At 43.5% G+C, this 17,778-nt stretch overlaps 1 protein-coding gene across 1 annotated transcript in view; it reads left to right on the forward strand.

The window, feature by feature from the left end:
* Positions 1–17,778, forward strand: part of cdk18 (cyclin dependent kinase 18) — a 187,083-nt gene that overhangs the window by 138,788 nt on the left and 30,517 nt on the right. Inside the window, exons 3-5 of the mRNA XM_084316870.1 lie at positions 848–984; positions 13,011–13,145; positions 14,216–14,272. Coding sequence (XP_084172996.1) covers positions 848–984; positions 13,011–13,145; positions 14,216–14,272 — 329 coding nt within the window. The remainder of the gene's footprint in view (positions 1–847; positions 985–13,010; positions 13,146–14,215; positions 14,273–17,778) is intronic.

Below are 17,778 nucleotides of genomic sequence, written 5' to 3' on the forward strand. Positions count from 1 at the left end.
CCAAAGTCTGGGTGCGGCGGAGCAGAAGGCGCGATCACCCATTGAGTGCAGTTTAGTCCTGGGGGCTTTGAGGAGGTAGGCTGTGCCGGAGCGGAGGGAACGTGAGGAGGACTGGGGGGTGAGGAGTTCCTTGAGATAGGCAGGGGCACGACCGTGTACAATGGTGGAACGAACTGCCCACCACAGTTAGGACAGCCGAAACCCGTCCAATCTTTCGCCGTCGACTAAAGACGCACTTCTTCAACAATTATCTGAAATATTTAAAAAAAAAAACTAACCCTAACTAACCTTACTGTCATGCACTAATAATATACTAACCTACACTGTAGCACGCAACACTTTGATGAACATTGTTACTCAGCTGATAGAGTTGTACCCTTCCTGATGACTTGTCGTACAGAACTTGTAAGTCGCTTTGGATAAAAGCGTCAGTTAAATGACTAAATGTAAATGTAATGTATAGTCATCAGTGTTGTAGTATGTTGTTTTTGTCAGTGAGTGATCACCATGTGCAAATGTACTTTCCAACAGGCGAATACAACTTATTCTTCTGATTCTGTACAGCACATGCAGACCTTGCAGTGTTGTGGCTAAGATATTTCTTTGTCTTTCTGTCTCTCCATCTCTCTATCTATCTGTCTGTCTTATCTGTATGTCCATCTGTCTATCGATCCGTCTGTCCATCTCTCTAACTATCTATCTGTCTGTCTGTCTGTCTGTCTGTCTGTCTGTCTGTCTGTCTGTCTGTCTGTCTGTCTGTCTGTCTGTCTGTCTGTCTGTCTGTCTGTCTGTCTGTCTGTCTGTCTGTCTGTCTGTCTGTCCGTCCGTCCGTCTCTTTGTCCTCCAGACCTGGCTCCAGACAGCCTGGGTCCTCCGTCTCAGGAAGCCAGTCCAGTGAGCCCAGAGCCGGCCATTCCAGGAGCCCCGTCCCCCTCCCAGCTGAGCTATCGCAGCAAGGCGCAGCACAGACGCTTCTCCATGGAGGTGAGCGGTCAGATACTAATAATAATAATAATAATAATGCAGGACCTGTCGCAGAGGTCTTTAATTGGCATGCAATTATCCTCAATGTTAGCGGTTAGCACACACGGTTAGCACACACACACACCGGAACACACACGCATGCATTGTTTTTGTAGGATCGCCAATGCGATACTCCTCTGCGCTTGACCCATCCCGTCATCCTTCCCCCCCAAGGGCAGCCGGGAGCAGACGAGGGCTGTGGCGTGAGCCACGCCCGGGGACCATCCAAGTGCTCCTGTCCGTCTTCGTCACGGACGCGACAGCATTAGCGATCTGTTGTTTTGCATGTTTTTCCATTGGGTTTCTCTTATCGGGGGGGGACCCTTGCGAGCATGGGGAGAACATGCAAACTCCACACAGAAAGGCCCGGGAGATACCCCACCTGGGTAACTGGCATCGCGGAAACCTGGTCCCCAAGTGGGAATCGAACCGTGAACCTTCTTGCTGTGAGGTGACAGTGTTAACCACTACACCACCGTGCCACTGATAAGAGGGGTCAGGAGGTGAGAGGTCAGATAAGAGGGGTCAGGAGGTGCAGGTTAATACTGTACTATACAGTAGGCAGGCCGGTGTGAGATCTACTCGCTACCTCTGGGGTTAAGTGTCACTGGAGGGAGACTCCACTCCTTCTTCCAGCTGAAACACAGAACCCCGCTGTGACTCTGCCTTAAGCCAGACCCTCCTCCTGGGGGTCTACACAGCACAGGTGGGTGCTACGGGGTGTTGGTGTAGCAAATATATATATATATCCACATCTGTCTGTACATACCTGCATCCTTTTTACATTTACTATATCTATATCTGTACATATCCCTTACCTGCTCTTATTAGTTACACTGCCAGCCAGTACGACTTATTACCATAGTGTCTTTATACCTGTATCACTGTACATATTAATACTACAACTCTGTACATACATCTGATTAGCACTATTACTCAGTAGTACTAATTTATATATTTTATACCCAGTTTAATCTCCTGTACATTGTATATTACTATTGCACTTTATTGTTATATTTGCACTCTGGTTGGACGCCAAACGTTGTTTCGTTGTACTGTATAATGACAATAGATTAGAATTGAATCTAAGGTTATGTATGGCTGGCTGGCTGGCTGGCTGGCTGGCTGGCTGCTTTTTTTATATGGTGCTTTTATCCAAAGCGCTTTACAATTTGTTACTCACATTTTACCCATTCACTCACACATTCACACACCGACGGCGGAGGCAACCATGCAAGGTGCCAACCTGCAAATTAACTTTCTATTTTATACTTATTATACTTTTATAATTATCTATTTTTTACCTAGCACACTCTCAGGAGCAAAACAGAAAGAAGCATTTCATACAAAAGTATCCTGTATTTCTGTATGACAACTAATAAAGAAACTTGAACTTGAACTTGAACTCATCGGGAGCAATTAGGGGTTAAGTGTCTTGCTCAGGGACACATGGGCACGCTGCCCGGGAGGAGCGGGAATCGAACCGGGAACCTCCGGATTGCCAGACGACTGCTCTACCTCTCAAGCCACTGTCGCCCCCTTGGGGCGCTCCAGTAGCACACCAAGCGGTCGTCCCTACCTCTCCTCCCGTTCTCCCTCTCTCCCTCTATCGGTCCTGCGTGGCCAGAAAAAGCTGAAAATGCTATAAATAAAAGTAATTTTTTTTTTAAAGCCCTTCAACCAACCGTTCAGCAAACCCTTCCTTCCCAGAAGCTAATAATATGGGGAGCGGTACAAGTGGAGAAGCCAGGCTCCTCTCGGTACTAGGGGTGTAACGATGCGACCTCACAACGATTAATTTCGATTACGATTATTCAGGCAACGATTCAATGCATCATGAAATCTCTTCATTTGACCACGATTTGATTCGATTAGATTCATTTTAGATTCATTTGCTATCAGTTAATTCCCCCCAAAAACATTTATACACAAATGTGGCTGGGGGAACTGATTCACTCAGCATGAATGGACTATAGGTCAATAAAAACAATACACACAAGGGGAGCTCCAGTAGCTCACCACGTACCGCGAGTGCTATTTCAGCGCCGTGGACAACCGTGCTCGTCACAGATCTGGGGCTGAGCGAGTTCGAATCCCGGACTGCAGCCGTGCCTTTCCCAGAGTGTCTTCCCCCCCATCTGAACCCTTTCAGCCTGCTTCTGTCGGTCGAACTTGACCAAGTATAAATGCGATAAACGTATAAAAGAGCCAGGGAAATGGCGAAAGTTATAAAAAAAAAAAAAAAAAAAAAAAACAATACACACAAAAAGAAAACATTAAAAAAAATTATAAAAAAATGATATATTTTTTATTTCGATTAATTTCTATTAGAATCGATTCTAACATTTTCAAATAGATACAGTTGAATCATCACATTAGAATCGATGCATTTCGATTAGGGATGCTTGATATTGGCTTTTTTACCAATACTGATATACCGATATTGTTCAACTCTTAATTTCCGATACCGATATCAACCGATACCGATATATGCAGGGTTTCCCCCCCCAAAAACGGAATAATTTCAGGTAATTAACATTACATATCTCTTGTTGTGGAATTAACACAACATTATGCATACTTTTGACAATAAATAAAATCAGAATTTGTTCTTACTTGCTTGCCTGGGTAAATAAAGGTTATTGAAATGTAAAAAAAAAAAAAAAATTGAAAACCGATACCGATATTTTACGATATCACATTTTAATGCCGATATCGGCCGATAATATCGGTAGGCCGATAATATCGGACATCCCTAATTTCGATTAATCGATGCATCGTTACACCCCTACTGGGTAAAAGTGGAGAAGTCAGGCTCCTCTGGGTAAAAGTGGAGAAGTCAGGCTCCTCTGGGTAAAAGTGGAGAAGTCAGGCTCCTCTGGGTAAAAGTGGAGAAGCCAGGCTCCTGGGGGTACAACTGGAGAAGCCAGGCTCCTGGGGGTACAACTGGAGAAGCCAGGCTCCTCGTGGTACAAGTGGAGAAGCCAGGCTCCTGGGGGTACAAGTGGAGAAGCCAGGCTCCTCGTGGTACAAGTGGAGAAGCCAGGCTCCTCGGGGTACAAGTGGAGAAGCCAGGCTCCTCATGGTACAACTGGAGAAGCCAGGCTCCTCGTGGTACAACTGGAGAAGCCAGGCTCCTCATGGTACAAGTGGAGAAGCCAGGCTCCTCGGGGTACAGGTGGAGAAGCCAGGCTCCTCGGGGTACAAGTGGAGAAGCCAGGCTCCTCATGGTACAACTGGAGAAGCCAGGCTCCTCGTGGTACAACTGGAGAAGCCAGGCTCCTCATGGTACAAGTGGAGAAGCCAGGCTCCTCGGGGTACAGGTGGAGAAGCCAGGCTCCTCGGGGTACAAGTGGAGAAGCCAGGCTCCTCGTGGTACAAGTGGAGAAGCCAGGCTCCTCGTGGTACAAGTGGAGAAGCCAGGCTCCTCGTGGTACAAGTGGAGAAGCCAGGCTCCTCGTGGTACAAGTGGAGAAGCCAGGCTCCTCGTGGTACAAGTGGAGAAGCCAGGCTCCTCGGGGTACAAGTGGAGAAGCCAGGCTCCTCGGGGTACAGGTGGAGAAGCCAGGCTCCTCGGGGTACAAGTGGAGAAGCCAGGCTCCTCGTGGTACAAGTGGAGAAGCCAGGCTCCTCGGGGTAGACAGTAGGGCTGAGCCCAAACGTTCGAACGTTCGAACCGTTTTTTTGTTTTTCTATTCATTCTGTTTAAACCAATGGCGTTTTTCTTCACAGTTGAGATAAAGATTAGGCTACACTAATATTATAGTATTAAAAAAAACTGATGAGTTATATTCATTAAAGAAAGCTGATTTAATTGATTTAGTTGGGGTGGGGCTTCTCCCTGTTCTGGGTCTGGGGCTGGAAAGTTGATTTAATATATATTAAAAAAAAATACTAATTTAATCAGATTAATCACTTTATTCAAATTGAGGATTTAGTTTGAGGATATAAAAAAAAGAAGAAAAAAATATATATATATTTAAATTAAAAAAAAATTATATATTTTTTATTAAAAACGAAGGTTCGAACGTCCACAGTCATCGCTGACACCACCAACTCCAATGACCGCATCATTGGAGAAATGAACAGATTCGCAGAGTGGTGTAAGAACAACTTCCTGGACCTAAACCCCAGCAAAACGAAGGAACTCCTGGTGGACTTCAGGCGTGACCCCATACAACTCCCCCGGCTCTGGAGATAAATGGCCAGACAATAGAGCGCGTTGAGGAGTACAAATACCTTGGCACCACCATCGACCACAAGCTCACCTTCAAGACCAACGCAGAGAATATCCACTCTAAGTGCCAACAGCGACTGTTCTTCCTCAGGAAGATGAGGAAGCTTCAGGTCCGACCATCAATCCTGCAGGCTTTCTACAACTCCTTTGTGGAATCAATAATGTCCTTTAACATCACATCATGGTTTGGAGTGATACGTGCCATCAACCGGAAACCTCTCGACAGGGTCGTTAAGATCAGCGGCAAGATCATTGGGAAGGACCAGGAGCCACTCAGCAGCATCCACAAGAAACAGACAGTTAAGAAGGCCTCTCAAATAGTTGACAACACACACACCCTTCACACCCATTACAAACTAAAGCCCTTAGGCCGAGGCCGAGTCTGGTGGAGGCCGAACTGCCCCTCCCCCCCCCTCGCCCAAGACTTTGGACTTCTTAAAAAATAGACTCCCCCTTCCACCTGATAGTGGTCTTTTGTACTGTAGTTTTAACGAAGCTGGTGTTTTTTTTATAGTGGTGAGTGTCTATGTATTGTGACTGTATGCAGGGCCGCCTGGGAGAAATGCGAGGCCCTGTGCGAGATTTAAACGCGAGCCCCGCCCCCCCCCCCCCCCCCCCCCCCCGCCCCCCCCAAAAGGTAAAAAAAAAATATATAATATATATATATATAATTTTTTTTCTTTTTTTTCATACAGTCAACATATTCGTAAATAATAATAGCGCTGCCCGAGGCTGGGCATGATACAGTCAACATATAGCAAGAGAGAGAGCTAGAGAGAGCTCCCGTTCTACAGTCAATATACAGTGTACAGAGAGAGAGACACATTGGAAAGAAATTGAAATGCTATTTGGCCCTAAACAGAGAGTACACAGTGGCAGAATACCTGAGCACTGTGACTGAAGATCCTTGACTAGGTACAGACTCAGCGAGCACAGCCTAGCCATCGAGAAAGGCCGCCATAGGCAGACTGTGTGTGTTAGAAAGAGAGAGAGAGAGAGCATGTGTGTTAGAGAGAGAGCATGTATGAGAGAGATAAGCAAAGATGACCCCCTAAAGGATATTCAACTTTTAATGAAAGAACAAAACAGAAGGAAAAGATAACTTCACAAAGGCAACATGAATATACATAGATCCAAAAGGACAAAGATCAACACTTAAATCCAAAGAGAAGAGGGTCTATACCAGAAAAAACAAAGCAGCAAGGAGCCAATGGCCGACAGCTAAAGGCTAGCCAGGTAGGCTACTGACACCAGGCCACACACAGCTTTGGCCAACGGCCCAACGCTACCCAAGCTACACAACGACCAAGACAATGAATTCACACACAGCACATGTCGTATCTCCAAATGTTGTGAAGTAATATATGTTTTGCCTGGAAAAAAACATCGTTATTAACAAAACATTCGGGAGGGGAAGGAAGGAAGAGTGGGGTAATGTCATGACATTTTCATTAATCTTACCTGCACCAAGGAACGCAGGGCGAAAGGCCGCAACACAGGTCTCCACGTTGACGAAAGGCCTCTCGCTGTCGGGACAAAAATAAGCTATGGCCAGAGCCTTGTCATGGTGCAGGCCCGACTACATCTACGGCTAATGTCAATGGTCGTAGCACAAGCTAACAGCTAACTCAAGGCTAACTGATAGCATCAAACGAACGTTCCCAGCCGAGCGCAGCCGGCAGCTAACGTCGTAGCTAAACAGCTAACTGGCTAACAGTTAGCTCAACCAGGCTATCGCTAACCATTAGCTAACGCAGAAGCAAGCTATGCGGCTACATACAGGTGCTGACACCAGGCCACACACCGTTAGCTACTAGTAGTACTACAACAGCTAGTCGGCCAGTTTAGCTCCAGAGAGAGAGAGAGAGAGAGAGAGAGAGAGAGAGAGAGAGAGAGAGAGAGAGATGTCCACGGCGGGAATAGAGTTAATAGAATAGGTTAAAAACTCACCAAACGTCCAAGAGGATGGAGACAACCGCGTGGAGTTGACGAAGTTCATCTGCCAAACGACCATCCTCTTCATCTTGGCTGCATGCGTTGTCTCTAGGTTAGCTAACGCTAGTTAGCCTTTAGCTAAGCTAGCTACTAGCCGACATCATCATGGCTATATCCCGACTGCATCATGACAAGGCTCCGGCCATTTGTCCCGCCAGCGAGAGGCCTTTCGTCAACGTTCCTTGGTGACCGACCGACTGATAATGACCAACCTCTTCGTCTTGGCTGGCATAACTAAGCATAATAGTCAAAAGCTGCACGCGCGAAATAGTCAAACGCAGCTGACTCACGCCGGCGTACTACACATGATGTAAGTAACCACTCCCTTCGTTGAAACCAATAGTATGTCTGCTGCAGAGCCCCAGAGCTCCAATAGTGAGTATGTCACTGCAGACCCAGGAACAAGTCAGACACATTCTACAAACGTGTCTAATGTGAAATATATAAGCATATAAGCAAAACTAGATTTTAGGTCTGTGATGAAAAAGGGCCTCACGGGAAGGGGGGCCTCGCAAAAAAATAAATAAATAAAAAAATAAATAAAAAAAATAATAAATAATTTTTTTTTTTTTTTTTTTTGCGAGGTCCCCCTTCCCGCGAGGCCCTGTGCGACCGCACTGCTCGCACAACCCCTGAGGCGGCCCTGACTGTATGTTTGTCTTTTAACCACTGCACAAATGAAGTTCTGAAAGGAAAATAAAGTAATTGGAAGTGGAAGTTTGGAAGTCTCTCTGTACTGGCCATGAGGCTCCGGTAGCGCTTGCCTGACCGCAGCAGTTCAAAGAGGCAGTTGTTTGGGTGGCTAGAGTCTTTGATTATTCTCTTAGCCTTAACCATGCACCGCTTGTTATAAACATCCTGGAGAGTGGGAAGCCCACCTCCAACTGTGCCCTCGGCTGAACGGGCCACTCTCTGTAGTCTGCTGCGGTCTTGTGCGGTGCTATTCCCAAACCATGTTACCAGTAAGTAAGGATGCTCTCTATTGTGCATGAGTAGAAGTTCTTGAGGATCTTCTGACTCATTTTGAACTTCCCTAGGCGCCTAGGGAAGTAGAGGTGTTGCCATGGCTTCTTCACTACACTGTCAATGTGTGTGGTCCATGTCAAGTCCTTGGATATGTGGGCTCCGAGGTACTTAAAACTGCTCCCTCTCTCGACCGGTGCCCCGTCGATGCTGAGGGGGCTGTAGTCCCTGACCCCCGACCTCCTAAAGTCCACAATCATCTCTTTCGTTTTGCTGATGTTCAGGGAGAGGCTGTTCTCCTGACACCATCTCGCCAGGTCCTCTACCTCTTCCAGGTCGGCCCTCTTTTCGTTTGCAGAGATCAGGCCCACCATGACTGTGTCGTCAGCTAACTTGATAATTGTGTTGTTGTTCCGCTGTGCCACACAGTCATGTGTGTACAGTGAGTAGAGGAGGGGGCTCAAGGGGGCCCTTGTGTTTCCCTCGATGGTGTTCCACAAGGAAGCATACTAGGACCACTACTGTTCCTAATTTATGCAAATGACATGTCGTCAGCTTGTGACTGCAACTTGTTCCTGTTTGCGGACGACTCAGCCCTGCTGGTCTCTGACAAGAACAAGTTACAGGTTGAAAAAACCCTCAGCTGGTGTAAGGGTATTCTTGTTTACCAGAGAGGAGATCCGGTACAAGAATCGAGTTTGTTGGTTGACTTTTTTTATTACATTGGATGCCATTTTGTCACAAGGAAAGATGAAATTACCTACCTGGGTTCCATCCTAGAGGCTAATCTTTCCTGTGACAAAATGGCATCCAATGTAATAAAAAAAGTCAACCAACGAACTCGATTCTTGTACCGGATCTCCTCTCTGGTAAACAAGAATACCCTGAAGACTCTGGCAGGAGCACTCATTCAAGGGTACTACGACTATGCTTGCACCTCATGGTACCAAAGCACCTCAAAGGCACTAAAAATCAAATTACAAACATCTCAAAACAAACTAGTCAGACTACTGCTTGACCTGACTCCTAGAACCCACCTCACCCCTGCCCACTTTGACAACCTAGGATGGCTTAGAGTAGACGACAGAGTACAGCAACTTGCAATGGGCCTGGTCTACAAGATACACTACACGACCAAGGTACCCATGTACATGTCAAAATACTTCCCAAAGGTCAGTGAATACCACGATCACAACACCAGAGGGAGCTCCAGAAATCATGTTAAAACCAGATTCGACTCAAACAAGGGACTAAACACGTTTAGCAATTATGCCACATCAATGTGGAACGCCCTACCCAAAGCTGTAAAGGAATGTGAATCACTACCCACTTTCAAAAACACTCTCAAAGAACACCTACGGGAGACTGCAATTTCGAAACTGGCCCCCACAAATGTCCTAACCCAGTTGTACAGTAAATTACCAAGTATGGCTTTGTCAGTATTCCAATGTACAGTGTCCCCCACCCACCCCCAACCCAACTGTTACGAAATGACAGGTAAGTGAGAGTTCCAGTTGTCGAGGAAATGAGACAGAGAATTGTTTACTCTTCAAAACAGGTTTAACTCTTTATTTCAAGAGCACAAGAGTAATTAATATACACAGAGAGAATTGGGTCAACCAAGCGGTCCTGCCCGTAGTGTCAAGTGAAGCTCTAGCAAATGACAAGAGACAGAGCAGACATTATATGGGCACATACCAAACATTCCAACGTGTCAATTAGTTACAGCTAGTCTGACAGCCAGTGACAGCACCCAGGTGTGAGAGACAATTAGTGCGAGACAGCAAATCAGCAGTGACATACAAAGTGAACCCAAAACAACAGGAAGTAAACCAGACAGAAAGTAGGATATTATCCTAAGGAGGATAGGACCCAGAACGTTACACCCAACCCACCCCACCTCCAATGTACAGCCCCCCCCCCCCCCACCCACCCACCCAACCCCACCTACCCAACCTCCTCCAATGTACAGTTTCTACGTCAAATGTATATACACTCCTTTCTGGACACGTTTTGTATCACAAACAGTACTGCATTTGCAAATCTGGTATGTCATAAATGTATAGATGTAGCAGTACTGTCTATCTGTATGTCGTGTGTGTCATATATGTTATGATGAATTGAAAATGGGGGACCCTGATGTAAACAAGACGAAAGTCTTTCTCTGGTCTGCATCCCCTTAACAATTGTATGTATTGAGCTGTACTGTACTGTACCCATTCTGCAATCTGTTAATAAAGTTTTCAATCAATCAATCAATCAATCAATCAATCAAACCCTTCTGTGGTTTCGATTGTCTCTTCACATCCAACTCTTGGAGCTGAACGAGATGAGTAATTTTGGGTGCCGTCCATCGCGTCTCTCTGTTTCCTTCCCACCATCGGTCGGCGCCAGACTTCTTACCGGCGATGTGAGAGTGTGGCGTTCCACCTTAAAAAATAATCTAAAATAAAAAGTCCCCCGTGGAAAGAGTGTGAATCATTATTTTTTGTTCTCGTTCCCACACAGAGCGCTCCAGGCCAAGTATATCTATAATGGGAAGTGTTATCAAGTGACTCAGGAAAAAGTCGGTATTGTTAAGACGGAGTTCTTAAATAACTTTCTGTCAGCAAGAGGAGAGACGTGAGGCTCTCATAGTGCCACTAAATCAAATCAAATCAAATCAAATGTATTTGTAAGGCCCGACAACACACGTTAATGTCCCCATGGGCCGGACACTTGTCTTCTTTAAACAAGTCAAGAAGGAACATCACAATAAATCAAGAACAAAACAAAAAACACCATGAAATCCTAAATAAAATGTAAAATAAATAAATGCAACACTCCCACGCGGAGGTAAGGAAAAACTCACTAAAAACCTAGCAATAGGAAAATAGCACCACAGGCAATGTGGAGGGGGAAAATCTTAGAAGGGCCATTCAAGGGGGGATCTCCCTTCTGGGATGTTGGGGATAGTAGTGTTGCTATGGATCAGGGGTAGGCAACCCTAGGCACGCGTGCCTGCATAGGCACGCGGGGGCATTTTCATAGGCACAGGGGGCAGCATAAAAAAAAAATAAAAAAAATAAAAAATAAAAAAAATAAAAAAAAAATTTTTTTTTTTTTTTTTGCTTTGAACTACTAGAGTGAAATATTTTGCACTGTTGTCGCATTTATCTTGTTGAAATCCTCCCACAGGTTCCTTTTACTACCACATATTTAATTGAGACGCTTTATTTGTTTATTATTTCAATTTAGCTGGAAATACATTGCTACATCATTCAGTAACATTTGCAGAGCCTTATAACAAAAACATTATTACGGGTCACCATTGTGACCAGTGGGATTAATCAACTAATTTGATTATTTATTTTTCTATTTCATTGAACATTGCACATGTTAAAAGCCATTTTTTTACTCAAAATGTGAGTATTACCAAGTCAACTTGTGTTCTTAAAACAATGACAATAAACATAGTTTTATTAGGTTGAAATAATGTGGTTGTGTACTTATTTTTCTGTTAACTTATTATGGATTGAAAACTGAAAACCTTAATGCACAGTAACTGAACTCAATATGTTTAAGTTCTGGTAACTTATTATTATTAATTTTTTTACAGTGTAGTCTTTCGATCAATCAAAACTTATTTACACGATATACCTCACATTCACCCTCCATTCACATCCTGGTGTTCTCCTGGTGTTCTCCATTAGGCCTGTAGGTGGAGCTATGACAGCACACGTGTGATGTGTCCAAAAATTCATGGGCAAATGTGCGTGAAATGGTCACACTGTATGCAGCTGTTTGTCTGCATTGCATCCCCCCCCCCAACTCAGATTTAGGGTTGATACAACCATCATAATAATATTGTTAATAATAACAATAACAATAATGATGTAATAATGTAAAAATTATCATTAAAAATACCTGATTATGAGAAGAAAAAAATTACGATGCATGGAATATTGTTGAGGCACACTAGTTACAACTATATTTCAAACAGGCACTCCATGTCAAAAAGGTTGCTGACCCCTGTATGGATGATCAATGGGTGGAGAATAAAACAGGCGAAACAGTTGGTAAGTATGTACATATACGTGTAATAAAACACTAATATGTACATGCAAATTAATATCAATTTGGGTACATAAGAACATTTTTAGAGCTGATAACGGATCCATTTGAGGTATGGGGGTGACGTAGAGAGGATCGTATCCTCTTGGCCATCACCACGGGACGTCCACCACTTTGGTCATTACCACGAGACATCCACTCACTACAATGATGGAATCCTAACAGAACTAAAGATCAACTCTGATATCTCTATAACTCTATATCATGCCAGTCAGGGTACCTTGTGTATACTGCACCTTGTGTATACTGTTTATTTTTACTCTTACTCATAGGATATTCAGATTCAATTTCTTTATTGTATAATATAACCAATAGGGCATACAGACCCTCATCTGCACCTTTGTTTACACTGTTTATTTTTCTCATATTTTTATATTCAGATAAGATTCTATTGACTATATGTATGTCTTTATACTATACCTTACACATCCCAGCCTGCTAAAAAAGCTCTGATTAGCGGGACATCCGCAACCATCAATTGAATCAATCCGTTTGAGAGAAAATGTGTTCAGTAGAAAGCTTCAAGCTAGCCTATAGCTTAGCACAAATGAATGGAAGCGGATATGGATCCATTCATTTGTGCTAAGCTTGCAGCCGGATAGCTTTCCAATGAACGCAGAGACAAAATTGGTGGATAGCCTACGACGTATTGACTAGTATGTCTTGGCTTGATGTGCAGGACGTCAGTAAGCGCATGTCGCTGCCCGTGGATATCCGCCTGCCTCCCGAGTTCCTGAAGAAGCTGCAGATGGAGAGTGAGAAGTCACCTCCGTCCTCTAAACCCCTCAGTCGCATGTCCCGACGTGCATCGCTGGTCAGTGGCTGTTTGTACTGTATAGCACAGGCCTTAGGCTGCGTTCGCGTGGAAGTCGCATGACTGTTCAGACTTCAGGTCGCGCCTTAAAACTATTTAAAAGCATGTAGAACCACATGTGAAAGTGACCCAAATCAGAATTGAAAAGATCAGATTCTATGTGATTTGTGCTGTTCACACTGTTTTCAGATAATATTTTGGCCACTTTAGTCTCGCAGTGTGAAATAGTGAGGTATCTACTGTACCACTATACCGAGTACACAGATCTAGGGACGCACCAATACCACTTTGTCACTGCCGACACCGAATCCACATACTGTACTTAAAGGTTCAATATTGTCCGATACAACAGTACGGATCCAATCCATCACTTTTACTGAACAGAATAGACTTGACCATCCGTTTGGAGTCATTGGCCAAAAGGGATCTACAAATCAAATTGTCTCAATTAGAACAATCTAATAGGCTTCTGTGCTAATAATGCAGTAAATCAAGTCACTTTGCTTTTTTCCTGGTACCAGATTTTAGTATTGTGGGAATTCTCAGATGCCAATACCCCTAATTTAGCCTGGTATCGGTATTGGTGCATGCCTGAACAGAACACCTGTTAATAATATTATATAATAATAGAATGTCTATTTTACTGCCGTAAAGCACTTTGGGCTGCAATTTGTGTTTGAAAGGTGCTACAAATAAAGTGTATTATTATTATTATTATTATTATTATTATTATTATTATTATTATTATTATTATTATTATTATTATTATTATTATTATTATTATTAAATCAACTGCAGTGATGAAGGGGACATATAGATGACAGGAAGGGGTTAAAGAGGGATTTCCTAAGCAACCGAGGCGTTTTAGGTAAGGATTGTGAACAAGGGGGTCCAGCTCATTACCAAGGTGTGCCTAATGTTTAGTATAATGACTGTGTATATCTCCTGACCTCATAGTGAAAGTACTGTGGAATGCACAGCACAATCCCTTAGTAATGAGTGGACATGGTCGGCCTTTATGCCAGGAGATTAAACTCTGTGTGATCCCTGTTCTTTCTCCATCCTTCCAGTCTGATATAGGTTTTGGAAAGCTGGAGACGTACGTGAAACTGGGTAAACTGGGAGAGGTACGTGTGTCTAATGATCTCACTATTCCGTTGCCATGTAAACAGAACATCTGGCTGTGAGGAGGGGGGGGTAGATACATATTTTTTTTTATTATTAGCTAGTATGCTAATGGCTGTTTGGTCAATTTAAAGACAAGGCTTAGATGTGACATTTATGAATTGATTTTAAAATCACTATTACCGAAATGAAAAGAAAGGTTACAATTTGACAATTTAACTGAATGTCACACTTTTAGCAAATCCTCTTCCAGACAGCTCAGAGATAAAGCACATTTAAAAACAACCCACGTTGACCAAAGTGCTGTACAGACCAGGGCAGGTATGTGAGCCTGGACTTAAATGAATCAACAGAGACTAGAGAATAGAAGTGTGTTTTGAGCCTGGACTTAAAGGTTCAACAAGAGGGGGCAGATCTGACTAAAAGGGGGGTGTTGTTCCATAGTATTTTACTATTATTATTAACTATTACAATGGCTCTGTTTGGTACTGTACATAAAGACAAGGCTTAGACGTGACATTTATCAATTGATTTTAAAATCACTATTACTGAAATAAAAAAAATTTAAATACATTTTTTTTTACAATTTGACAATTTAACTGAATTTTCCCGTCCAGCTATTTTCTATTTCAACGAGAGAACGAGAGACTTGCAACATGCATCGTCTTTACACCTACAGTAGCTACACTGTTAGCCGACCCACTTCTAGACAGCTGACAGATGGTACGAGACGATGCAGCCTCCCCGTAAATAACGTCTAGAGACGAGCGTACAACTCCCTCGCACCCGTAACAGTAGGTGGGAGAGTGGGCTTGAAATTAAAGGGGAAAGCCTCTCTCTCTCTCTCTCTCTCTCTCTCTCTCTCTCTCTCTCTCTCTCTCTCTCTCTCTCATGCTTGTCCGTCAGACGTCGTTAGCGCCCGGCGAGCGTGACTCACCACCTCCAGGGAGCGCACGGCGGGTGCCTGTCAAGGCGACAATGCCGCCCTGTTTACGCACAAATTAGATCACAGCTTTCTTCTGGGCTTGTGTCACAACTCGCGGTGCTGCTGTGAATTGCTCCAGAAAAGAAAACGTCTACTTCTACTATTGTGCACTCTGCTACTACGTAATCGTCCTTGCCTATACTACTACCTACTGTGCTATATGTGTCTATACTACTATGCGCTCAAGACTGTAGCACTCAAGTTCAACACTGTTTGATGGACAATGTTACTGACCCTTAGCTGCCAGAGATGTACCCTTCCTGCTGACTTGTTGTACACAACTTGTAAGTCACTTTGGATAAAATGGTCAGATAAAATGGTCATCGAAAGGCCCAGTCAGTCATTCAAAACTGACTGCCCCCCCCCCAAGCCACCAAAAATAAGAAACGTCAGTGGAGACGTGTTTTCCTTCTATATAGTTGACTGAGCTGGTGATATAAGGAGACGCTAGACAAGAGATACATTCTGGATTTATATTTATTTTTTTACGAAAATCACAGATTCTGGCTTAAAACAACTCTGTACATCTAATTTTCACTATACTTTGTAGTACTAATTTATATATTTTATACCCAGTTTTATACCCTGTACATTGTCACTGTTTTATACTTCCTTTTGTTTGTTTTGTTTTTAACTTCACTGACACTTTTGCCAAGACCACTGTTTTTAATTTAGGTTTTTATGCCCTGTAAAGTGACCTTTTTTTTTAAAGGCACCTCCAAATAAAATTTATTATTATATTACTATTGCACTTTACTGTTACATTTGCACTCTGATTGGACACCAAACTTATTTTCATTGTACTGTACTTGTGCTGAATAATGATAATGAATTTGAATCTAATCTAATCAAATGTAATCTAATCTAATATAATATAATACAAATTAATTATAATAAAGCATGATATATATATATATATATATATATATATATATATATATATATATTTTTTTTTGTAATGCTCAAATGTCACACATGACCATTTCCATTAATTTAATTAATAAGGCTAATGTCTGTCTTGCTGGCATGAGTGATTTGTGACAGAACCAGGGCAGGTGGGTCTAGTAGAGAGATGGTGGTGATGGTGGTAAAACAGCTGTGTTTATATTCCACGAGCGTGGCCTGTGGCTGTCTAAGCTCCCAGCGTGCCGACCAGGTCATATTATAACACCAACACTACACTGTACTCTAGCTCTGCCTGGTTGTCCTAGACTGAAGAGAATCTTAGTCAAAAGACTTTGCAGACTTAGTAGATTGTTATTTAATAAGATAAGATAAGATATTCGACTCTATTGATCCCCTTGGGAAAATGCGGGCGTCATAGCAGCGTGGGGGAGGGGAGAGGGGAGGTACAGGTATGGGCAGCGTAATAGAAGAAAGACATAAATATAGGCAATACAATAAAATATGAATATAGAACGATGAAATTATATATATATATATATTAATAACAAATACAAATAAAAAGAGCTCACATACAGTAGGCATCAATACACACAATAGTGCATAGGCACAAATCAACAAATGAAAACGGATCATAGGCACAAATCAACAAATGAAAACGGATCATAGGCACAAATCAACAAATGAAAACGGATCATAGGCACAAATCAACAAATGAAAACGGATCATAGGGACAAATCAACAAATGAAAACGGATCATAGGCATAAATCAACACATTAAAAACAGATCATAGGCACAACACACCATACCAGGGGGATCCGAAGGCTATGTGTGTTTTTAGCCTGGAATCAACAGAAGGGGCAGATCTGACAACAGGGGGGTGTTGTTGCACAGTCTGGGGGCTGCAACAGCAAAGGTCACCCCTGAGCTTAAATTTAGTCAGCCGACCTGAGGTACCTGGTATTAGTACGAGATCTTGTTTTTTTTATCCACTTTTTCTCCTATTTTCTATTTTTCTCCCATCCCAATTTTCATATCGTCCAATTCAACCCTCCCCTGTCTTCGAACATTGTCTCTTGCCTCCCACAAGCTGGCTGCAATGTGGACTAAGTCATTAGCACGAGTCCCCTCCGATACTCGAGGTAACAGCCGTCGCATCTTTTCACCTGCGTGGCTTGATCTTTCAGCGTCGGGGGTCTGGGCTTTGGAGGGGCCCCGCCCCCGTCGCTTCTTGATTCTACTGCGCAGGCGCACCAACCGACCTGTAGGAGTCTCTGTCCACAACGCCCGATCCCCACCCTTCAGTTTCCCTCCCCGTAATACGGCCAATGTGTATTACTGTGGACGACCAGCTAAACTGAAAGCAATGTGGAGCGCTGGGCTCGAACAGGAGGCATCCTGTTCGAGCCCAGTCTCCAGCATTCGTTGCGAGCGCCTTGCCCACTGCGCCACGTAGCCGCCCTTAGTACGAGATCTTGTTATGAACACATCCTATCTAAAGTGCTGCACACTCTGCCCCGCCCCTAATCTGTCAGAGTACCTCTTTTATTGTTTATGCTAGACAGACTCTGACATCACAGATTGGCAGAGTGTGCAGCACGGTGAAACATCCCTTAGTA

The sequence above is a fragment of the Notolepis coatsorum genome, assembly GCF_963971535.1.
Source record: "Notolepis coatsorum genome assembly, chromosome: 6".
Lineage (NCBI taxonomy): Eukaryota > Metazoa > Chordata > Actinopteri > Aulopiformes > Paralepididae > Notolepis > Notolepis coatsorum.